At 42.4% G+C, this 26,656-nt stretch overlaps 1 protein-coding gene across 6 annotated transcripts in view; it reads right to left on the bottom strand.

The window, feature by feature from the left end:
- LOC111864481 (disco-interacting protein 2) overlaps positions 1 to 26,656 on the bottom strand; it is a 624,392-nt gene that overhangs the window by 237,609 nt on the left and 360,127 nt on the right. For 5 of the 6 annotated variants that reach the window (XM_023851752.2, XM_023851750.2, XM_033751448.1 and 2 more), the window contains exon 2: positions 7,668 to 7,754. The exons of the other annotated variant lie outside the window; for it this stretch is intronic. In XM_023851752.2, the coding sequence (XP_023707520.1) occupies positions 7,668 to 7,754 (87 nt within the window). The remainder of the gene's footprint in view (positions 1 to 7,667; positions 7,755 to 26,656) is intronic. 6 annotated transcript variants of the gene reach the window in all.

Raw genomic sequence — 26,656 nt, 5'->3', positions numbered from 1 at the left:
TACTACCGTCGTCTCTCGCAATCCTGTTTACCCGCGCTGCCCTTGGTGACGTCATCGCTGTTGACTCGCGTTGCATAGCGACCAGGATGCTAGGACTCGGCTAACTTCGGCTCACTTCGGCTTCGCTCGGCGCATCACGGCTGGCGGGGGGGGGAGGGGCGTCATCCATAGCTCAACATGTCACAATACTGTTTGCACTTGGGACGGAGTTCATATCATTTATCGTATAGAGTGCAACAGGATGCCTAAATATAATATTGGATACATTTATACTCTACTATTAAAAAAGGAACATTAATATTCTATAATATCTTTTTGGGACAGTCACGTGACCACATCACAGAACAACTCTTTCCATTGATATGCGAATAACTACCACTTCCAAAGTGCAAAGACGTTATTAGGCAGCACTTAAAGGTGTAAAGTTAGGAGGAGAGATGAGGGATACGATGATTTATAATCTTAATATGGAAACTACATCAACAAATCAACTCTGCATTCCAGAATTAATTAAGAGCAGAATGATTCGAGGAATTCAATTCTCAATCGTTTGTCTTTTCGTCTATCTAAAAACACAAGATTAAAATAATCAGAAATTTGCCTGTAGTTTTGTGTGGGTGTGAAAGGTTAACTCTCCTATTAAGGGGGGTCGTGCCTATCTCAGGCGGTTATTCGCCGGCTTCCCAATACCACGGTATGGGTTCGGTGCCAGGTCAGGTTGCACTGGCACATATTTTCTCCAAGTACTTCGGTTTCTCGTGACAGTTCCTATTTCACCAACTGCCCCATATTCATCAATCATCTGATACTATAGTTTCCACACTATGAGCGTCGTTAAATAACCAACTAGAAGTCACACTAAGGGGAAACCACAATTTCTTCTAACACGCTGTATCCATTACATCTCCTTAGTAGGGACAATGCTCGGAATAGTGTACAAGAGAGGAGAATGCATGCGGCTCTCGTCTCTGCAGAAGTACTTCGATATAGGATAAGTGACTACTGAAATGTTTAATAAAAGTAAAACGGCACAGCTGCCAGCTGTGAACAAGTTCAACCAAACTCGACAGTCCATTCCAAACTGGAGCAACCTGTAGATATTTTACAAATACGTTCTTTGAGAGAGGAGGCACGCGGTAGCGTAGTTGGTTGAGGCACTATGCTACAAGCCGGAAGGTCGCGAGATCGAATCCAGATGAGGTCACTGAATTTTTCAATTGACCTAATTCCTCCAGCTGCACTATGGCCCTGGGTTCGACTCAGCCTCTAACAGGAACGAGGAATTTTCTTGTGGTGCAAAGGGAGGCCGGCGTGTAATGCTGACAATCTTACCGCCATCTATGAGCCGATCGTCTAAAAAATGTAGGAACCTCGACCTCTCACACCCGTATGGGCCTACGTGGCCTGTTACAGGGACAACTTTACCTATTTTTGGAGAGTATACCTCTTAAGCCTGCCGGTCACAGTAGCCGAGCGGTCTAAGGCATGCACTGTCTTCGCTCGCTCGGAAGCCGGGATCGTGGGTTCGAACCCCACTCAGGGCAAGGATATTTGTGTCCGTTTTTCTGTGTTTGTCTACAGGTAGAAGCCTTGCGACGAGCTGATCACTCGCCCAAGGAGTCCTACCGTATGTGTAAGATCTAGTAAACCGAAGTGAAAGGGAGAGTTTCATGGAGGTAGGCCTAGGCCAAAAATTGGGGCTGTAGCTCCACAGAAAAAAAATACCTCTTAAGCCTAGTGTTCGCTTTTTACTGAAAAAGCTAGAGACGGTGTTGTTAACACATTAAAGATATATAAACAAAATTAGTCATGGAGCTAAATCCAAGTTTTGACTGATGTAGCATATGATCTATTGCAGGAAAGCTATTCACACCATATACACTCAAGATAGGTTCTACTTGTGAGTCGAGTCTGCAAAATCATTTCGCTTTGATATTCATTTATTTAAATTCCAAATCGATTTTCACATCCAAATGGAGGTCATTCTCCTCCTCTGTTGATAAGGAAGTCAACTGAATTAGGGTGGGAATAAGGGACAGCATGTGCAACACGGGGAGACCACGAACGTAATTGGCAACGAACGCAATTCGGATTTTACGATCGGCCTACAATTTTTCAGAACTATTCTCACGACAGAACCAAAAATTGCTTTCCTTGTATTTTGCTAAATATTCGCCATATCGCGAAACATTTCAATCAAAATATATATGTGCAAGACTTCGTTGCATCTATATTTTATGCCATGAGGATACATTTCACACGAGCAACCGTTTTTGAGAAAACTGTTCAAGTCTGTGTTGAGGTTCATGTATGGTAGAAATTATACTGGGCCGAAAAGGACTAAAATGAAATTCTTTCGGCTATGTCCACAGTACCATCGACGTTCATCGAAAACTGTTCCGACAATTTCGGAATTATCCTATGCGGACAGACAGAGGGATGAACACGTCGTCCCGTCTAAACATTCGCATCAGAGCACCATAATCCTGAAACTACTGCAATATTCGATTGGAGAAATCTGCAAAAATCGATATGCCAGGTTTATAGGATCTACTAGTACCCGTTCTTCGTCCGGGATATAGTTATTTTCCTTAGTAGTATCAGAATTCTCGTATATAGTAACTAAAACGTCAAGGATGGCATACCACTCAGCTACTGCAATCGCTGTCAGTTCAGATATGGTCATCATAAATATATTGTAACNGCAACGCAATAACAGTGAGCCGTTGCGTAGACAATGCCGAAACAACGAACGCGTTTCCCTGGAGATGAACAACAGAGGGCCGTTGAGTACCAACGGATGAGACGAAACACTTTACCGCCGTAATCTATAGAGATCGTTCCCGAAGCAACGGATTGCCGAACAAGTGAGATCGAACCTTGGCGAATGGTGTCTCGTATCCGGTCCGAAGAACACCTACATAAGTCGAGAGCGACAGAGNCACATATACACGGTGCCAAATCCCAGAAGACTGCTTTCTTCATATTGTAACGTGTTTAGAGTAGATACTTCCATGGCAACGCAATAACAGTGAGCCGTTGCGTAGACAATGCCGAAACAACGAACGCGTTTCCCTGGAGATGAACAACAGAGGGCCGTTGAGTACCAACGGATGAGACGAAACACTTTACCGCCGTAATCTATAGAGATCGTTCCCGAAGCAACGGATTGCCGAACAAGTGAGACCGAACCTTGGCGAATGGTGTCTCGTATCCGGTCCGCAGAACACCTACATAAGCCGAGAGCGACAGAGCTACAGGACGACAGTTGAGATCTAGCCTTCATACAAGACCGTTGGAACCGAGCCTTCATACAAGACAGTTGGAACCTAGTCGAGGCGTCGCCGAAGCCATGTGATACCACAAGCGATAATACTTGTATGGTTTATAAGTGTGAGTGTCCAATAAAGGTTCGCTGAATCCGAGACCCACGTGAATTTATTTGTCGTGTGACATACCCAACACGTGACAATATATTTGGTCCTTCAGTAAAAATGCAAGATATGTAAACAATTCCTTGTCTGTGGCTTTAAGTCTATCATTTGTCCCAGCATACTGACACTTCCGTTCGACTGATCGTGAGTTACCTTTAACACGAAATATACTGTTGCAAGATGGACCTCTTCTGGTTAATGACTACGAACAACGTAATCTGTCCAAAAACCATTGTTACTCTGCAGACCAACAGAATATGACCAACCATTATTGGCAACAGAATACTCAATGACGAGTCTGACCCGTAAATCCTGATTCAAAAAGCTGATATTTCGCGTTTTGATCCCAGGTGTCCGTATCATTACTTCCCAGGACGGTCCTCTACCGCCCTGCCAAATGCGGTCAAAATAAATGGAACGATGTGGAATGTATAAAGAACGAACAAACACGCACAAACTCGTCTTTATACACAGAGACATAAGGGACCAAACTCTGGACGGCCAGACCGGAAATAGCTACCAAAACAGATTTCTGACAGAAGTCTACCGTCGACTTACTCAAATGCGGTGATCTGTGCATATTTACTGACTACTGTACGGTTTTTTAAACGGGTAATATCACTACTTCAGATATCGCCGGGGTTTTGGTTAGTGGTAACGCTCTTGAACTGCATTCGGAAAAAAGCTCTGCAAGACTGTCAGCCGGAACACAGGCTATTCTTTTTTTTTATTTGAGATAGATTCATACAATCTGTCCAATTAAGGACAATGAGCACTTTTGTTGACTGATGTGGAACTATGTCATTAACAGTGTTAATAAGGCTATCCCAGTAGATGCCTTAAGATTTGTGGCATGTATACACTTAAAACTAGCTAAATCTATCAGATAGGTCTGACGATTTGAATCTTAGGCTATTCTGACCGACGTTTTTATGGTTCTCCACAGCCCCGCCCCCCCCGGTCAAATTCCGCGGTTGGCCCTCGATTATGCCTCGAATGCTTCTCTCCAAATCCTTCCCAATTTATCAGCCACTTAATCACCAAATTTTTCAAGGCTAAGTAGCCTGCACACTGAGAGTGTCAAAAAAATATCCTATGAGAAGTATATTATTTTAATAATGTTCATAATATTCCTATAATTAATTATAATTAATGATTAAAATGGCCACCTTGCAAAGTAACAGAAACTCCGAATATTCTAGCCACATTTCGAGCAGAACATTACACTCAGTTTTAAAACGAAACTCTCTGTACAAATGTGCTACTTTCGAACACTTACAAGCCTCCTAACAGCAGCAGTAACCTGCAAGTCCTCTCAAAATATCATTAATCACAAGCTTAATTATCCTCGTTTCGCAAAGTCGTTGTAGAACGATGCAATAAAAGAAACCGATAAATTAACTCATACATAGAGGTAACAAGAAGTTCCAGTCATTCCACAAACATTTTGATATTCTGCAGCGCAGAAACTTCAAATTATTTCTTCATATATCTTCCTCTCTACATGTTTCTTAATGAATACTTTTGTCTACTGAAGTAAAGTAACCTTTAGGCGCAAAAGCCTGCAGGGTACCGAAATCTTTAACCGCCGACGGAATGGACTGATCATTTCATAACAGAATGCTACACTACCGAAGATGGACTATTCCAGCTTTCAGGCGTCATGTCACAATATGTATTCCGCCACCATTTGTGTATTCCTAAACATCACCTGCGCCGAAACATGTTGTGAACTGATTAAGAAAAACATCTGTTTGTGTGACGGGTAACACCTCCATTTTTATTTGCAGACATTCGAGTTCCACAAAGACGGGGGGATTTCATAATCAGCTGAGCAGAAAGAACTTATATCTCTGAGATAATATCTGTTCTGTATCTTTCGAGGAAGGGCTAAGTTACAGAAAGCCATTAGTTCAAGTTTATAAGCTGGCTGGATGACTCTCGGTCTCGTGTATGAGAATGGTTCAACTCTCGAACGGTAAACCACGACACTTTCCTTGTTTCTGCATTATCATCTTACGAACAGCCTTAGGAGCATGGACACACACCACCCACAATGAAGAACGCTAATCAGCTGAATCCGAAAGCATGGCACACCGTTCTGTGATCACATGAAGATCCCGATTTCTGAACGAATTTAAACAGTACATTCTCACGACGGATGATCCAGCTTTAACCTGTTATTTCTCAGTCTCGGACGCTGCAGTCTCCAAACAATTCGATGCCTGGTTCATACGGCAAGATTCAAGTGGACAACGCCGAGTACCCAACTAAGAACTCGAGGATGCAATAACTTGTATCTTTCATAATAGCATAGTAACACTAAGGATGATATTACAGAGCATGTATAACGCACGAGGGACATAAGAAATGCATACAAAATTGTATGATTAAATCTCGAGGGAAGGAACCAACTGTAAAACGTAAGCGCAGAAGAAAATATAATATTAAAGAAAAAGGGTGTGTGCATTTGAATTTGACTAATCTAACTCATGACAGGGTACAAGGGTGCGATCCTGTGAATATGAAAATGAACTTCTCCGTTTCATAAATGGCGCGGAATGCCTTGACCAGCTGATCGTCTGAAGAAAGCCTCTCCACGGAGTAAGCTGGTCTCTGAACACAGGCTATGTCAGGGAAAAATCAAATGCTTTACAAATGAACCTTTAATAACATTTAAATAATATGTTCCGATGGTTTGATGTAAGACACAACATGGATGGAATTACTGGAAATAAAAAGGTTTCGTTGTATGCATAAAGAGGTTTGTGAACTCTCGACCGCTTAATGTTCAAAACAAAAGAATTTCTCATAAAAAAGCAGCCATAAATACGTAATGTGATAGAACTCTGTGAACGGGAGCAGTGTCAGCACCATTCAATGTACAGTGACTATTTAAACATGAATCGACCCTCACCAACGATCGAAGTACAGACGACTGTTACACATGAATCATGTATCAGCTGCACCAGTCTACCATACAAAAAATGTGAAATAGCTGCAGTTCGTGGCAGTGAACATTTCCAAACCCATTCTGATCATTCTGCAGTCCTACTTTTCATTTTCGTTTACTCTTTCTTTGCTTACTCACTTATGGTTTACTTAACGAAGCTGCTGCGTGTATCGGTGTCGAATGATACGATGACGAATTGGAAAGAATGCAAAGGGATGTGTTCTTATTATTACTGGGGAAAATCATGAAAAAAAAACTCAGCCTCTGGTCCAAGATAAGAACCCTGACCCTCAGAATACGAAACTTAGGGGATACCCACATGACTGCGACGTTTGGTCCTAATTGGTTTCAATGCTCATTTATTCCAGGTACAGAACTATACAGTGAGCAGTCGGGATGGCTCAGTCGGTATTTCGACAGGTTAAGGGCTGTACGGCCGGGGTTCGGAACCCAGTATGGGCGAGGTTTTTCTCTTTTCCACAACGTCCAGACCGGCTCTGGGGTCCGCCCAGCCACCTATCCAATGGCTACCAGGGGCTCTTCCCCCGGGGGTAAAGGGGCTGGGGCGTGAAGCTGACCACTCAGCTCCTCCTAGTGCCGAGATGAAGGAAAGTAGATCTACATATCCACTCCCTCACACGCCTTCATGGTGCAGTGCTTAATTAGTTAAGCGCAGAGACAACTTTACCTCTCTCTGACCTTCAGAAGGAGAATGATCATAGCTGTTGATATGCTGAAAGAGCTAACACAAAGTGGAGAACAACGATGCACATTTATGAATTGTGCTGATGACAAAGAAGAACGTTACGAACAATAGTTAGTATCTGCTAGGACGTAACGCCGTGTAGTCTGGGAGAAGTTTACTCACATTTCGGGGGGGAACGTCTGTTCCCATGTACAAGAACGAAGCAAGCAAGCAGCCATAGATGGAATCTTTCTCCACAGATCCTGTTAAAATTCGATATGGGATATTTTCGTTAATTTGCGTTTCATGAAAGCTTGATTCATTTCAAAGAATTCCGTTGGTAATTTCCTGTTCTACATTACGGATTGCAGCCCTTTCCAATCTTGTTTATCTCACCCAACAGGCCTATAGAGGCCTAAAATATGGTTTTTATGCGGGCATCAACCAATACAGCCCCTCTCTTCACGATCCATATGCAGCCTGTTCCACATTAAGGGGGCGGGGTGAACAAAAATATGCCGCACACTTTCCCAGTACCCTGCCAACGGGTTTGGGTTTTAGGCTATTGTACCGGCGGGGTTTTCAGGACACTTACTTGTTGCCGGAGTGCTTGTTGCGACGGCTGTGGACCCAGCACTGTCGTCACTCAAAACAACGAAGTGAGACGACGCCTTACACTTACCTGAAACAACAGAAATAAACTTAATTAATATTTCGTGTCAGAGGTTACATAACCAGACAATAAACCAATAAGATATTCACACAGAATACGCACCACATGTACACATGTACAAAGTTCCAAAGTTGCTCGACATGTGTTGGACACAACACATGAATATGGCACGATAGACAAAACATTGGAAGTTTTATATATCGCCAAGAAAGGCCGAACCTTAGATACTTACGAAAAGTTTCATATATACGAAATCAGTAAACAAAACCTACAACTGAATGATAATTTCACTGAAATGTTTAATCCTATATATGATGTTATAATTGATACACACAAAACGTAATATACAGTTATACCCTCTCCCCTCCCCCCTTCCCATCACTTCCGCATACACCTTAATTCTATCTCCCCCACCTCCCTCACTTACATTGACCTTAATCCTACATCACCAAATCAGTCGTTGTTTGCTTTCCATGCAATACGGACAATTCTTCTTAATGACGAGGCAGCATTACACAATTCATTAATTGCTACACCATGGGCCTCTCTCAAAATCTTCTATATAAAGTAATATCGAATTTCCCTATTGTCTATGGAAACGCACACAAAGTATATCCAACGACTGAATCCATGTTTTTTAAAACATCATTACTATTTTTTCTTGTTATAATACTTCCAATTTTTAACTTTTATACAATCTGAACTTTTGTATTTTTTACATAAGCATTTTTAAATTTGTACGATTAATAGTGTTATATCCATTTTATGATTGCAGTTAAATGGCAGATTTTTGTTGATATGTATTTGCCTGATAATGGCCGATAGTTGCCGAAACATGTAGCAAAGCAACAGCTGAACGCTGACTTTGATGTTTTACTATTTGCTGTGTTGTGACGGTTCATTAAAGAGTTGTATGTATGTGTGTATGTATGTATGTATGTATATATATACCTTACCCACATCCTCACACAGTACTTCACATTTAAATTAATATTCTTGCCTGCACATTCTCCATACAAAACTATAATTTTGGCTGTCGTTTTGTATGGGTGTGAAACCGGTCTCTGATATTAAGGGAGGAACATAAACTGAGGGTTTCTCAGAACAAGCTGCTGAGGAGAATAATTGGACGGAAGAGTGATGAAGTGACAGGCTGGAGAAGATTAATTAGAATGATCAAGTCAACGATGGGAGATGGGCAGTGCATGTAGCACACATGAATGCGAATAGGAATGCATATAAGAATGTGACAAAAACAGCATTGGTTATCTTGTGTGACAGTCCAAACCTGTTACAGTTCGCCGTGGACGCTACGGTCCTCTTTGGGCCGAGCCATAGCTCAAGCAGTTAGTCGCGGGCTTCCCACCGCGGCGGCCGGGGTTCGATCCCGGGTCTGGTCAAGTGGCGCTGGGGCAGGTTTTCTCCGAGAACTTCGGTTTCCCCTGCCAATCTTCATTCCACCAATTTCTCCACAATCACCCTCACTTATCATCTGGGGCTGACACAATGGGCAGAAGTGGCCACAGTACAAGGGACTTAGTCTCACCCCACTAACAATAAAAGAAAAATGGTCCTCTTCATTCATTTCGGAAGGGTGACTGGTTTATTGGCGAGACCGATTTATTAGCATGTTATGACTTGTTTTTCGTATCTGAGCAGAAAACAACTCCCTTGTTTTTGTTTACATACAGTGTTGTTAGTCGGAAGGGGACAAGGTTACCATGGAGACAAGTCTCTAGTTTTCCGCAGATGTGAATCTTGTTTTCTTGACATGTGTAGCTGTCATAAAGTGTCTTCGGAAGGGTGTAGGTGGACGCGAAACTAATGAATATAAGCGCTCTCACGTGTGGGGTTCCGAGTTCTGTATCTTGGGAACTGTTTTAATTCTCAAGGGTCTTTATGTGATTGGCTTGCACTGATTGCATGATGAATTTGGCTAGTTAAAATCGGCCAGTAGGAAATTAATTCTTGTCTGGGAGAGAGGCCGTCGATTCAAGCCCTTTTTGGGGGGATGAAGCGACGCTCCTGCAGGATATGAGTCTTCGAAAACTTGACGTTTTGAGCTGATCGGAGGCAGACGTCATTGGACTGCAATCCTCATGTTTCTCTAAATTCATCAGCACTTCACTTTAAAATGTGATAATAGTAAAGGGCCATATTACCGGTCACGGTAGCCGAGCGGTGTAAGGTATGTACTCTCTCCGCCCGCTTGGAAACCGGGATTGTAAGTTCGAATCCCACTCAGGGCATGGATGTTTAGTTTGTGTGTGTGCGTTTTTCTTTGTTTGTGTACAGGTAGAGGCCTTGCTACGAGTTGATCACCCACCCAAAGAGTCCTACCGAATGTGTAAGATCTAGAAAAACCGAAGTGAACGGAGTTCATGGAGGTAGGCCTAGGCCAACTGGGGCTGTAGTGCCAAAAAAAAAAAAAAAGGCCAAATTCCTCCGTGCTTGCAAAGGAAATTACAATATTTCGCTTCTGAATAAATAAACAGTTTGTGGACAGTGGAAGTTGTGTTGTTGATTTCGAGCAGTGGGCTGGCTTCAAGTGTGCTGCTTCCGGTTGCCTCAGGTATTACATATTACGATCCTGATAGGAGTCCAATGGTCTACCGAAGCCGGCATATAAGTATAAAGAAAGAAAGGGGGGACAGTAACACTTATGAGCCCGTTTTTGTTTCTGTTTTTTTTTCTTTCAAAATAGGAATAGTCGGTTAAAGATCCTTAATTATTTCTCAACTTCACAAAATATATCCCTCATATCAGCTCTAGAATGTAAACTCTGTCTTAAGGTTTCTTTGCGTTTTCGTTGTATTCGGTTTCTGAAAGATCAAAATTACAGTGTAAATCGCGATCGGCCAGTTTATTGCTTTAAACTTAAAACGTTCATGCATCTGAATCACAAGTCCATTAATATTCATTCCTGGTCCTCTTGGACGTTCCTGCTGAAGAGCTGCAGTCGCCGCACACCAACACACGGGGAAGGTTCGGCTCTGCCTTTCATGGGCTACAAGTCATGCCTAAATTAAATGGTCACACCTGCATGAGATAGCCCTTTAATTTACCAACAGAGGAATGACACTCTGGAAGTTTCTAAGGCACTCATCATCACACTGTGACGAGCTGCAGGTGATGCAAAACTCTCTTTTACGCTCAGCAAGAAGCAGAGGACGGAACACCAGACGAAAAGGTCGCAGCAGACAGAAATAGGAAAAAAAAACACTGATATGTAAGCGAGTTAAACTTATCAGCGCTAGAGTAGTTTGGGTCTGTAAATCTGCAAGAAGAGAGATCACTTGCGAGACCTAGACGCAGAAACCTAAGCCATTTGAGTCACTATATTTTAGGAACAATTTTAACACTATTTTTCCAGTTACGTCTAAGTATCCCAAGTTGTCTCTTGCCTTCAGGTTTTCGACTAAAATTTTATATGCATCTCTCATCTGTCCCCATTCTTGCTACTTGCTCCCTCGATCCGCCTTGATTTGATTATCCTACCAATGTTTACCGAAGCGTACAAGTCATGGATCTCCTCATTATGCAAACAACATAAAATAGCTCTTGTTTTTCTTTTCAATGGCTCTTCCAGCTCATTCAAGGCCCAGGCCTCTCTCATAAGGTTCCGTATTCATTGTTACATAGATAGTAGGACTCCTTGGACGAGTGATCAGCCTGTCGCAAGGCCGCTACCTAAACACAGGACAACACAAACACAGAACACACACACACCAAACATCCATGAACTGAGTAGGATTCGAACTCACGATCCCAGTGTCCGAGCGAGAGAAGACAATTCATGCCTTAGACCACGGGACCATTATGACCAGAAAAATAACTCTTGTGCTGTTTAATAAATACATTACAAACCCGACATGTTAGAGCATTTGTTTTATGTGTTTGATCGAAACTTAAAATTTTCATGGTTAAGGGCGTGTGACGAGTTTCTGAATATTCACCTCGACCATACATTAATGGATAAGGCACTGCAGTAGCAGGAAATGTACAAGGCGCAGGTCCTACAACAAGCCTGATATCCCATTATATTGTTCCCAAAATCCAGTCATCTTACGGAACTGCATCAAACAATCTGCCGCCCTTTTTCATAAACTTCGATCACTCGTATATTTCTATTATGCAAATGTCACAATGGAGAAACACGCAGTAGCATAAAACATAATGCGAAAGTTCAGCGTGAAGACAATGGCGACTGTGGTACTTCACTATGGCTGATGAACACCTTAGCGCTCCTTAATGGATTACAACGCTAGAAAGTTATAACAGCAAGCTAAAACAATGAAATGCACTACCTACACTCGTGTTTAATTTGTTGGAATGTCCGATTTCTATTATCGATAAAACAGGGCCAGCTACTACCATAAACATCATGCGAAATGTATTCCAAGTAGACTAATTCACTGTTTCACGGGGTGACAGAAGCCATACTTAACAGACGGTGGCCACAGAAAACTCTGGGTGATGGATCGCTCAGGTGAGCAGAGCACTCTACACAGGAAAGCTGCTTCCAACACGTTCCCTTTAGTTTAATTTAAAAAAATAAGGATTCTACAGAAAGACGGGGAGCCGGGGTAGCGTAGTCGGTACAGCGACTGGCTACGGGCTGGACGACCGAGGGTCGGAGTTCAAGTCCCGGTGGGAGCAAGAATTTTCTCTTCTCCAAGTAGTCCTGACCGCCTCTGGGGTCCACCCAACCTCCTATACAGTGGGTACCGGAGGCTCTTTCCCTGAGGTAACGCGGCCGTGGCGTGAAGCCGAGAAACTGACCACTCACCTCCAACTAATGCCGAGGTCAAGAAAATGTGGGTCTATACAACCACTCCCCATACACCTCCATGGCGTAGTGCTTAATTAGCTAAGCACAACGACAAATTCACCTCTCTTACAGAAAGATTATATCTGTCTGCATGACAGTCTGGCATCAAGAATTTCGCAAGCAAGTAACCGATTAAACAACAAACAAACTCCGTGGTTTTAGTCCGCAAGCGAACTATACCGACCGACCGACCGACCGAGCGACTGCCGCTTGTCGGCGAAGTTGGTGCCAACTTTAGCGGATAGAGGGTGTCGCGTGGTCAGCGCAACGAATCCCCACGGTCGTTAATTTTGGTTTTCTAGACCGGAGCCGCCAATTCCTTGAAAGAGCTCCTCAATTATCATCACGAGGCTGAGTGGACCCCGTTCCAGACCCACTACTTCTCAAAAAATCTGGTAGCGCCGGGAATCGGACCCGAACCTCTGGATCTGTAGCCAGGAACGCTGACCACTAGACCACAGAGGCGGTCGTAACCGCTGTAAAAGTCTTTTATTGGTTATCCTCAGTCCCTCCATGAAAATTCCGGCTTATTGTTTTAAATGAGGTCATGATGCTTCCTTTCACATCCTCTCCAAATCATCATTCACACAATATCCCACAATTCCACTCCATAGGATCTATGAAAATAGAAACAGCACCGTTAAAGAAACCAAAAACCAATTACATATTTATGACGTGAGAATTACAAGGATACGAATAAGTTAAGAATAATAATAACATCTACTGAGTTCCACGGTTTTCTTTTTCCTACGAATAAATCAAGGAGCAGAGATGCTTTCACAGGAGACTATTATGTTCTAGAATCCAAGCGTGTCCATATAACTTATTCTCCTGATAAGCGAATGACAGTTCCTTTCCTGTGCCAGCTTTCCCTTTCTCCCACGATGATAACCTAATCACTGGCGAAAAGAATCGGTCACCTAACAACGTACAATTAATGCTAGCGTTTCCTGAACGTGACTCGAGTAGGAGTTAGAACTTGTGACAACTGGCTTCCTGTTCCTAGAACACTAGCTTAACTACTTTCAGAAGAATTCGAACAATTAAGTGTGGAAGTTTATACGAAGATGTGTTACAGAGTTTAATACCTTCGACGTTACCCAGCTGCTTTGTTCTGTATTATCTATAAAGCGTAACATTTCGGAAACCGAATCTATTTCCTCTTAAAGGTGCACCAGCAAATTTAACGGGCCCCTCTAAGCACGTTCACTGGCAGGAATGAAACAAATTCCATTTCCGAAACGTTCTGTCTGATATATTTAATAATGCAAAATGAGAAGTACTGGACAATACTAACCGCCTATTCATCTGATAAGACATGGACCGCATAGAAAACGAGGCCTCCAAAAATTGTTCGTTGCAACGGGAACGTAGTTACAATGTTGTTACCTAGCAACAATAGGGGGATACGCGGACCCACAGACAAGGACCGCACTGAAAATGACACGTCAACCAATTCTCCTATTGTTGCGTGTATTCGTTGCGGGGGGAACCTGTTTACCGAGCCGGTGCTTAGCATGGAATAGAGGGATATAACCGAGTCGTTGCTTTGCAACAATAGGAGGGATACACATACAGGCTCAGAGACTGAGGGGAGGGATTTATGAAGTACGTTCTTGAAATGGGTTCAGTTGCCATGATACACATACCAAGTTTCATAAAGACTGGGTCAGGTATTCAAAAGTTGATGGGGATACAGACACCCGGACAGGATGGAGATCGCGTACGTCTATTTTAGGAAAGTAGACTAACCGCGTTATGTACACTGCGTAAATATGCGAGAAATGTGCTGAACAGAATATCTGTACTTGAGAGAGAGAGAAAATACGGGATTATTAACATATCGACTTGTGGAGGCGGCGAATCCCTAACATTCTAACTCCCGGTGCGATAGGCGATATTCCGAAATAAATATGGCACTACTAGCTTTTCTCTTAGAGTAACTACAATTAAACACAACAGTCCTTCGGGTTTACAAACCAACTGTTCAAAAGTTGTGAAGTATGTAGTAATTCTGGTAAAGAAATAAGACAGGATGTTCTTTTAAAAATACTTTCATTTTCCCTGCATTTAATATAATATTGAGGGAATGAGTACACTTATAATGTTCACATGAATATAAAGAATATCAAATGGTTTCACAGTCTCACGTACAGCGCGTCTTTCTATAAAACTTACTCAAAATTAGCAACATTAGCGAGAGGGATTCGCAGCATAACAACCCGCCACTTCGAATATGCGCTTAGAATGGACCGCACAGTAACGACCAAAAACGACGATATGAAAGCACAGCAGTTTCCTCATTTATAATTTTGAAACGCCTGACCTTATGGGTCGAAACATGTAGTGAATAACTTTTAATAAGTTAAAAACAATATGACGTGTAAAACTTTTAAGTGAATAACTTCTATGAGTTTTATAGAACGACGTGCTTCACGTGAGATTGTGAAACAATCTGATACTAAATGAAGTGCAGCAGGGCGCTACAATATTATGAATATACAGAATCTCAGACGGGGAAAATGAAACACTTTACTTATAAGACCTCATGGAAAAGAGAAGGATGCCCGAAACAAATAGTAAAATGAATCAGTCACATACCAACCTGGCTCAAGATAAGGTTTAATGGAGGGCTTACGCCTATAAGAGTAGATAATGCTGTCAATATAGTAGCACTAGAGCATTTAGTAATCGGAAAACAAATTACTAAGCAGTAAGAAACCACACCCACACTATCGCAACCGTGACTACAACACGTTGCTTCACCAACTTTGCAGTAAGCCTACAGGGAATAATGGGGTCTTAAGGATTATGAAAGTGTAGCGACGTTTCGGAGGAACACACTGCCTTCATCTCCAGATTTCTGAAAATGCAGGGAACATGCTCCTCCGAAACATCCTAATCACCTGCCAGACTACCGATGTTATAACCTAGAAGACCACAATATGAGCCCTCACAGCTGTGTAAACCTACAAACATCGACATTATTGTAGATTATTGAAAGGACCCGTTCTCCGCCGTCAGTTTTCTTAAAATAAGCTACACTGAAACAGTGATGCTGCTTATTTATTGCGAAAACATTATCAATATATAAATTTCCGTTAACAGAGATAAGCTACTCAAAGTTCCCATAAACTGCAGTCAAATAATGAAAATACTTATTTATTACGACAATCTCATGAATATGTTGCAGTAGAGTCCCGTCGCCAAATTCTCTATTAAACTCCGTTAAACCGAACGTACCTGTCGAGTTGTTAGCACCCTTGCTGCAAACTCTGAAGGCCCCGGCTTCAAATCTCAGCCGTAACCGACCATTCTAATCGAGGGCTTTCAAGTTAGGCCAGGATAATTTCTTTTCTCAACCTTATGAATTCATAATTCTTTCTAACAATCGCCGACATATAATCGGAACTACTGAAACGGCGTTAAATTAACCACAAATAAATAAATACACTTAACGCGGTGGTGCAACACAGTGATTGCTTAATGCGTTAAACCGTTGCCAAACAACTATCCAGAAATGGACAAAAGCTAGGAAGCTTTCTATCTACATGAAGACCACTGACGAAAGGGGCTTACAGACAAGATCACCACTAACGTTCATGTTTCAAGTTCCATAATACGAAATTTCTGAACAGCAGAATAATTATTAAGTGTTCATAATAACCCTCGGGGAATGAAATAAGACGCCTACTCAGCAAAAACATGATGCTGATACCTCGCATGTGACGTAACCGCCTACTTTCTTGTGTTTCTTCAGGACTTCTAGCAGAATTAGCTTTGTCAGAAGAAAGACACGTGGGAAACTATGTCCTACTCCAGTTTTAGAACTGATGATATTAGACCAAACGTTTAAAAAGCATGAGCATTTCTAGGCGTTCCCTTCAGAGATGTGCCAATTTGGGCAACAAACGAGTCTCTTCCGGAACCTAACCTTCAACCCTACACGACAGTGCGGATTTCGATCATGTCCTTCATTTCCTTAATGTCATGTTAATATCGCTTAGTACAACGGCTTCCTGTCACATCTTCCGTCACCTACCACCGAAACAAATAATATGTATTCTCAGTATGAAGTGAATGCGTATATGGGATTTTGATTATGGTCTCCTGAATTATGACACGATGTCGTCTGTAAGGGTGTTTGTCACCAACATTTCCGAGGAATCTGTTGCCTCCATATTATATTACATTACATTTTACTGCATTGCATTCCATGGATCCAAACTCAGTCAAAATGACTGTAGGATGTGGAATATGTCATATAATGCAAATTCAGGTGAACTGGAGGCAGCGGGTTCATTTCAGACGTTGACATTCCCCTACCCGACTACACGCTATCACAATCTCTATCTTTACCGCCATGAAAACTTAGCATCTCATATATATGAGATCTTGCTCGACTGTCTGACTGTTGCCTCAGAACCCACTAAACAGATTTAGACTAAATTTCGTGTCGGCAGTCTGTATCAAAAGCTATGAGACGAATCTGATTTTGGTTCGAATCAGTAAAATATAAATAACCGCTGCAATATTTGACGCTAAAATGGAACGTTATGAATTTCCCAACACAAAATGGCCTATCATACAAAAAACTGTCGGATTACATGAATATAAATCTCTACAAGACATGTAACTTCCATTTAAAAGTTACTAATATTGGAAGTATTTCATGAAAGAAAATAATCTATGATTCTTGCAAGGCTCGGCTTCTTAGTGTTGTCAGCTCTGAACAAATTACGTGCATATGGAACAATGGATATCAAGTCTGCGCGGTATGCAAGGACACAACCTGAAAATATCATCTGGTCTTATTTTAAATTCGCATAGCAGAATATGGTGCATAGCAACACACAAGAAACATTTAGAGATTGTACTACGGGGTGGCAGTATGGTGAGCTTAAATACTCACCCCATCTCTTATGTAACTGGAACGAAATATAAAGCGTTTCTGGCGACAAATCCAGTCAATAAACGTTATGAAGTGTGGGCGTAACCTTGTAGCAAACTCGCTCTCACCACGACTCATCATGTTCACTGAAGGTGGACAACTCTCGTGGCGCCCGCCTCAAATGGAGGACACTTCCATCTCACACCAACTTACAGTATGTTCGCTGGCTCGATAGTTACTTAACGGAACTACGTGAAGTGCATACAGTGCTCTGAACCAATTGACGTGAGATGGAAGGTTGGAACATAAGAAACAGTGGCCGATCTCAGGACGCTATCACGAAATTCGACTAAAGAAATTTATGAAAATCTTTGGGGATAATTGGTGCTATGTCAATGATTTAAACCAGGAACCTCCACAATGAAATTCGAATAACGGCTCACCTAAACATGTGTTAAACGTAACGATCGATTACGGGTAACGAAAACTCGACAATAAATCTACTGTAACGGCGAGAGAGAGAAAATAGATGGCTGGAACACGTGAACAGTTAGTCTCTTTCCGCCTCTCCTCTGTTAATGTAAGAATTCTGCTTTAAAATGCCGATATGCGGAAGTCTCCCGCCCAAGGAGTCCTACCAATTACCGAAGAAAATCATGTTTCAGAATAATTCTGAACGGAACAGATCAGAAGGTACATGCATGAGACTAGAAGCAGCCCATGTAGCGTCCGATGTTTTCATAGCTTCTATCTAATATTGACTGGTTGGTTCTTCAGTTAAACCTCTATGACTACACTATTTCAACTGCAGGGGATATACTCGTATATAGTAGAATGCGATGAGAAGACGCGAGATTGGAGGTCCTCTTTGTGGCGACTATGAAGCGTATAGTTTCCTTTGATGTGTGAATGTACAGTCCGGTAGATCGCCGACGCCGTTTCGCAGGAACAAGCTGCCTTGATATTGATATAAAAAGAATTTACTTAACGGTGCAGCAAGAACGATCCTCCGAGATGTCGGTAACTGACTGCCACGCCGCGTGGCGTCATATTCCGCAACAGTGTGGGACTAATCTTCTGAATGAGACGATAATGATGAATGCGAAGTAGGTAAGGATATTGGAGGAGGAGGAAGGGGACGTGATAAATGTGAAGGTATGTCGACTGTCCCTGCACACACCTGGGGAGGATAGGAGAGACCATGCACAGGACAGCTAATAACACGGCCGAGATACGAATTGGCACTTTCCGAATACACACCAATTCAGCATTACTGGGGTTTTGAACTTTGTCCATCGTCCGGTGTTCTAGAAACTATAAAACACAGCGTTTCGGGAACTGGATCTGTTTCCGTTCTCAAGTGAGGGAGGAGACACGGATTGGGTCCCTTAGAAAGGCCTAACCTCAATCTCTGGACAATCCTCGTCAGATTCACTACAGCTATCAATTACCTGAGACCAGGCTAATTCGGAGTAAGCGTACGAGTAAGAGTAGGTGCCTCTCTCCCACCCCTCACCTGAGAAAGGAAACAGATCCAGTTACCGAAACGTTATGTTTTCTAGTTTCTAGAATACGGAGCGGTGGACAAACCACAACCCCCAGTAATGCTGAGTATTATACATCATCGTCAGAACCCTTTAGAATCTAGAGTTTAAAAGGTGCTTCTTTTGAAGATCTGTTTTCTGCTGAGGAGCGCGCAGACACGAGGTTCGTTTGCGCGCTGTATCATAGTACGGCAGAAGGAAAGAGCGCAGATAAACGTCCATGGGCTGTACAGTGCAGAAACACAAACAAATGTCACCAGCACACAGAAGAAACTGACGTATTCAATTCAATTCCAGTCTTTCCTCGCTTTATTGGACCTTCAAAACGGCGCACATTGTAAGTGCCAACCTACAAGTATCATTCTTCCGTATCTGATCTGCTTCAGTGCCCAGTGATAAGGAAGAGCGGACAACCATCTCTGCTACCTGGAAGTACAGCTGGATCCAGGCTCCGAAACGTCGCGGAGCAGACACTATATATTTCATCCAGACAATGTACAGCCGCTCACAGCGGCCGCGCCGTCTAAGGCATGAACAGTCTTCGCCCACTTAAAACATATGGATCGTGGGTTCGAATCCCACTTGAGGCATGGATATCTGTTTTCGTTTATTCCGTGTTTCTGCTGTCCAGTGTGCAAGGAGAGGCATTGCGACGGGATGATTCCCCATACAAGGAGTCCTACCGAGTATGTAAAAGGTCAAGAAACTGAATAAGTGGCCAAGGCCCAACAAAGGGCTGTAGAGCCATAGATAGACATACAATGGACAACGCCCCTAAGCCTATAATTTCTTGCAGCTAGAATTCACATAGCGGAATGTCGAACCCTTTCAATGCCGATAACAACCCGGTGCAGCTTATCTGTATCATACATCAGTCTGGCATGTCACAATCAATTCAGAATAATTCGGTCGATGGCGTCATCCTATAAAAAATTAACTAAACTTTCTAACAGCTGAAAGAAGTAAATGCAGAAGGAAGAGCCTCTTCTGAAATCATGAATGTCTGTTACCATTTACCGACGATAATATTTAGTGCACTACAATGAAGAAGTTGAATGGGGAGAACCGTGCAATAGCAATTCTGTGTACCTGAAGTCCCACATGGTCCGGATCGAAACGAAACAACGTGCGAGACAAACTGGCGGACAACTTTCCATTAAAACGAACCGACGGTATCATTTCCTGCTACTAGAACCCGATACTTCACAGTCACGCTCACACAAAAGCCTGCAACCGACAGCATCTTCAATGAAATCGACGCAACTGACGTAGTCTAAACTTTTTTTTTTCTTTTTCTCTATCCTTCTTCAATGTCGTAGATTACCAAATTTTTCCTTTTCAGCAATCATGGATTAAGTAATGTGGTCTCTATCAATTTACAATTAATTAAAAAAATTATCCTTAATCTTCGGCAATTTGTAGGTATCCTTGGATGGGGGATCGGACCATCACAGTTACACAGGACATAAAATAGGAAAATCTACATATTCAAAACCATATCCTATCGTTTGCGCGGCACTAGCCCATGCGGCTACTGGCGACTGGTGATTTAAAATAAGGAGATCTATTCCATAAAGTACTGTCACGTGTAGGATGGTACGCGTGCGGTCATTCCCGATGGGATGAGTGGATTTATTAGCACTTCGGTTACAAGCTCTCTTAATTACATACAACACCGCGATATCGCTTATTTATTCACTTCCCACATCACCGTTGCACACGTACTAGAATTCTCAGTTTCCACTAGTCGTCTCCTGGCAAAGGATCTCGACACAGAAACTAGCACTTCAAATCACTATGAAGTCTTCCTGTCATCCCTTCTACAGTCACTCTGTCCTCCCCTGTCCTAATCTGTACTCAACTGCTCCTACCTTCTACTTCGCTCCTCCAGCTTACGACTGCCCGCAAACGACCTTTGTTGTCCCCTATGAACTTTCGTGCACGGACCTACACAGAACACGTCACGTGAGAGTTAAGCACTGTTGGGTTCACGTCATTGCGCTTGCGTGGAAGTGTGTTTACCGAGCCGTTGCCTGGAAGCGGGTTGCATAACCCCGTTTTCCATTAACGTGTGACAGACCGTGTGTGTGTGTGTGTGTGTGTTGCGGGCGTTGCCTAGCAATATATTTACATGTCACAGTACTAGTTACTTTTATATGTAGTCAGGGCTTGAGGTGGGGCGGGATGACATCCCGGTTCTTTTCTAAATGGCTTAAAAGCATCCCGTTACTTCTTTGGCAGTAAATGCAATGTATACGTACAATACCTTTTTTGTTGTTGTTGTAATCTGTTTCATGGTTGTACAGGCTACTCCCCTGCGTCGTCTAACTAAATTTTGCTTTCGTGTGGTACTGTTTGAAGCACCCGAGAATGCACAGTCCCACATGAATTAAAAGAGGAAAACCATCCCGGTTCTATTTTCATTCTACCTCAAGCACTGTATATAGTATACAATAACATTAGCCGGTCACGGTAGCCGAGCGGTCTAAGGCATGCACTGTCGTCGCTCGCTCGGAAACCGAGATCGTGGGTTCGAATCCCAATCAGGGCATGGATGTTTGTGTGCGTTTTTCTGTTTGTCTACAGGTAGAGGCCTTGCGACGAGCTGATCACTCGCCCAAGGAGTCCTACCGTATGTGTAAGATCTAGTAAACCGAACTGAAACGGAGAGTTTCATGGAGGTAGGCCTAGGCCCGAAGTGGGGCTGTAGCGCAACAGGAAAAAATACAATAACATTATTCAACAAATAACTGTCAAAACTGTGCATGCGTTTCGTGTTTCTTCCCATCGCCAAGAATCCTAACATATAAGATTTAATCAGCTTTACAGTAACAACAGCAAAGTTCGCAATTTAAATTGCTCCAGTCTCCATTAATTACCTCTAGGGTTTCCGATCTCAGATGCAAAGTTCTGCCTTCTATCACTTGTCACGTGTGAATTCGTTTAGTTTTTATTTACCAATGTCAATGCGCTGGCTATGGAGGATATAACCTTCTGGAACATTACGCCGTGTAGAATGATACAAATTTACAAACGTTTCGGAGAAACATTCTATCTCCATTTTCAGAGCATAAAAGTAGTCCAAGAAAGCCAAGAAATAGAGCCTTAATTGCTGCTGGACTGATTCATTCTTCGATCTTGGATATGGAGGCAGAACGTTCCTGCGAAATATCAGCGAATTTACACCAACTACAGGGCGCAACATCCCGAAAGATATTACTCGATCAATGTCTTTGCTGCCATCCTTTCGGATACAGAAGACTCTAATATCAAAAGGAAGATATTTGGGTAAAATGCCAATTATTCGTGACAACGGTCACTAGAATTTTGGTTACACATGCATACAGAACGTGAGTATAATCGTGCTATGAATGTTCTATCCGACTTCAAAGGAACCTTCTCATGATGACACCACAGGGCATACCACAATGAATCATCGCATCATTTAAACTGTGCTCACTGTCAGTTCATTATCTACTAAACTCCTTCACAAAGGAAAATCTACACATTTAATTACAACGCAATGCAAATGTTCATTTTCTTCGCGCTGCGTCATTATTCACTGTCGGGAAGCGGAGCCCTATTGATTATTACATACAGAGTTATTTATAGTTACTTACTCTCCATCTGTACCTAACGAAATGCACCGGTGTGACTTGTGATATAAACGCTCTTTTCAAAGCCACACAATGACGGACCCTTAGGATACATAACCATCGAGACGTCGAGACATTCCTTGTTCGCATATTAAGACGCAGTAAATAACTAGAGACGTGAATTGAGGTTCCCTCTAACATTCAGTCATTCTTCTACATAGAATTCGCTTCGTTAATTCCTCAGTATTCTTCGAGCGAAAAACATAAAGGCATCTCGTGTCTGAGTAGCCAGGCAGAAGTGCAATTCGTCTACTCAAGAAGGCGTTCTAGAAGACATCACAACTTTATGTCCAAACCCATACCCCCAGAAAAATTAGGAGCATCTTACCATCTCATTCCAGAGTATATATCTACATAAAATTTGTTGTTGAAGCAGCGTCGTCAAATGATCTAAGGATCGATCACTGTATGATGGATAAGTTCATGGAACACGCGGTATATCACCTGATACAATGGAGCAAAATCATCTGACCCTTGGACAGAATTCGGCGACCGATGCATGACTGTTTTGAATTACCCCAGTGCCCTCGCAAGTCACGGTTACTTTTCCTACCTCGTATTCTGGATGCACCTGTTTCGAATTCCGGCAGAGTGGATACTGCTCAATGTCAAGATTTTAACGATTTTCCCGAGATACTACACACACGCAGGCTGCTTCAGGATAGGCCATGACCGTTCCCTTTCAATTTCTTCTCAACGGCATTCATAATAATCTCTTAATAAACCATCGATGTTATATGACCTAATGCGTTGCTAAGAAATTACAGAAGTAGTAACTGCATTGACCGATTGGAATTATGGGCGCAGAAACAGTAACTTGTTGTATTGGCCTAACACGTTTTAATTTTGAATTAGACATTAGTATGTACGGATCTAAGTTCGCATTTATGAAACCGATGAAAACTGACATCGAGGATCACACATTTACCCACGCTGCGGCCAAAAAGGAAACTATACGGTCCAAATGGGGAAATGGACTTTTCTGCACTTACTATTACAAACAGTACACCCTGAAAAGGCCTACGTAAGACGAAATAATTCCATCAAACATGAAAAGCACTCATTTCTACTGTCTTCTTTCCAACCGAATCTACATCACTGAAACTCGGAGAAGCCAAAGCACCGACATTAGTGTCAGCACATTTCCTCCCAGAAAAAAATTTCCTAAAGAGATGATCATAAAATATATGATGTAAGAAATACAACTTGAATATTTAAATGAATTTTGGTCTCTACAAACAAACATTTTTTTTGTAAGTTTTGAGGTTTTCACGGCGATGACAATGAAGAAAGTCGTCTTCTGGGTTTAGGCACCGTGTATTCTTCGTTTTGGCCGACGTTTCGGAGGAACGTAGCGCCTCCATCTTCAGAGCAGTTGAATGGCTTGCGGAGAGCAGTAGCAGCTACTGCTCTCCGCATTCCAAGCCATTCAACTGCTCTGAAGATGGAGGCGCTACGTTCCTCCGAAACGTCGGCCAAAACGAAGAATACACGGTGCCTAAACCCAGAAGACGACTTTCTTCATTGTCATCGCCGTGAAAACCTCAAAACTTACAAAAAAAATGTTTGTTTGTAGAGACCAAAATTCATTTAANTCACTTCGGTTTTTCTAGATCTTACACATACGGTAGGACTCCTTGGGCGGGTGATCAGCTCGTCGCAAGGCCTCTACCTGTACACAAACACAGAAAAACGCACACACACAAACTAAACATCCATGCCCTGAGTGGGATTCGAACCCACGATCCCGGTTTCCAAGCGAGCGAAGACAGTACATGCCTTACACCGCTCGGCTACCGTGACCAGCTACAAAGAAACATACGATTCGAAATCTTAAATGCATTCTTAGTAAACACGAATAAACGGATAAAATAATCAATAATAAATATAACACTAATAAGGTACAAGCTGTAAAATATAAGTTATTCTAGTTATCTGTATTTTACGAAAAATTCAGTTTGCTAAAAGTATGCCTATATTTACAAAATTGCTATTGTGAATCATGAATGTCATCAGGCCTGCAAAACTGTTTCAACCTTCAAAACTGACTGGAGGTCATTCTTTCGGAAACAACACATCACATGAATAAATATAATGTACACAGGATATTCTGCAAAGCGCAAATGTAACTCAAGCGGCTGTCACAAGAGTTACGTAAGAAAGTAGAAGTTTTGGATGGCAGAGCAGCTCAGAATATCGCATTGGTGCCTATAGATCAGTCTGGTTCGGTCTATGGAAGAGATCGATTCTATGCAAAAAGATAATCAAGCGTCAAAGCATCTAATACGTTAACGGCAGAATGAAACTGGCAACGTGAGTAGAGGTTGCAGCGGGATGCCGAACGACAAAGGCGCTACAAAAACCCGCAGTATTGTTACGTAGGAAAATGAAGAGGTGAGGTGAGGTGTACAAGAGCTAATTATACGTCTCAACATGTGCATCCTTTTGTAAGGTCTGTGGTTCACACGGCGGTGACTTTAAGCAACCTTCTGAGCGTCCTTTTGTCGCTACTTAACACTAGGAATATCAACCAATATCAAATCGTTATCAGTTTAAGAAATTTAAACTGCTCAAACAACTAATTAGTTAAAAACTGTGTACTGCTTTTCTTTGTACCACACAGCTGTCGCACTTATTTATATACCTCATATCAAACGGTAACGTTTCTTACTAGAATTAGGGAAGTGTCGGGTTCGAATTTCCGGCTTGCTACCTAACAGAATCTCTGTTGCTTTCCTCAGTCGTCATATGCAAATCCCAAGATAGTAGCAATCATGTTACCTTCTGTGCCATGAAGTCTGACCTACCGAGAGCACGTGGCCGCGCCATAGCTCAAGCGGATAGTCTCTGGCTTCCCACCGCGGCGGCCCGGGTTCGATCCTTGGGTCTGGTCAAGTGGGATTTGTGGTGGACAAAGTGGCGCTGGCACGGGATTTCTCAGAGTACTTCGGTTTCCCTTAACAATCTTCATTCCACAAACATAATCACCCGAGGCAGGTACAATAGGCCAATCAGTGGCCGCCGTGCCGAGTGGAACCAGATGGACTCCACCACCCACTAAGCGAATTAAAAAAAAATACCGAGAGCATCGTTAAACAAACCATACATAATAAATATATATTCATATACTGTTTCGCCCGAGTAATAAACTTACACTTCTCACCAAATATTCTGTAATTCATGAAGAACCAAGTTTTCAATATTTTTTAGTACCCATGATCAATTTCTTGCCATCAACAAATTATGCGACATATNAAGCAGCGTCATCAGCAGCGACTTGAAGCACAGAGCAAATGATGCTCGAGATGGTTCAAGTTCGTATAGCAACAGGCGTGACCAGAGTGGTTTGAACGGCTGCTGTACTGCGATGTGGAAAGCAAATGGAAAAACTACCACATTATCACTTTTCCTGGATAGTCTCTTTCCAAAAACAGAGGATCGCATTAAGTGGAGGAACTGTTTTGGAAGAGACTGTGGACCTGTCGTCTGACAGATTACTGATGGATGGATGGATGGATGGATGGATAGAGACACGATAAACTCATATCAATTGTATTACCACATATCGTACATATCGTAATCGATTTATGGATGTTAGCTAGCACAGATACTTACAGATTTTACTTCGACTGCAAATGAAAGCCACATCACAAAATAATAAATCGCTGAATACAATAACAGCAGGTAAGGTGTTTGCTGCATCTATGTGTGAACTAACAAACTCGGGTCTTATGGCCTGGTCAGACAATTCATTCTCTTGGACCTAGACGCAAATGCGCAGGCTTAAGGCACGCGGGGTGTCGGTCGTCACACAACAGGGGCAACAGACAAATTTGGTGTTCCGGTCTCCTCGCTCTAACGGTCAACACTATTTTCTTTACTGCTAGTGGGGTGGGACTAAGTCCCTTGTACAGCCCCAGATGATAGGTGAGGGTGATTGTGGAGCAATTGGTGGAATGAAGATTGACAGGGGAAACCGAAGTACTTGG

Source organism: Cryptotermes secundus, unplaced genomic scaffold, assembly GCF_002891405.2.
Source record: "Cryptotermes secundus unplaced genomic scaffold, Csec_1.0 scaffold737, whole genome shotgun sequence".
Classification (NCBI taxonomy): Eukaryota; Metazoa; Arthropoda; class Insecta; order Blattodea; family Kalotermitidae; genus Cryptotermes; species Cryptotermes secundus.
The sequence above is the reverse complement of the archived record's forward strand: the minus strand, read 5'-3'. Positions and strand labels throughout refer to the sequence as shown.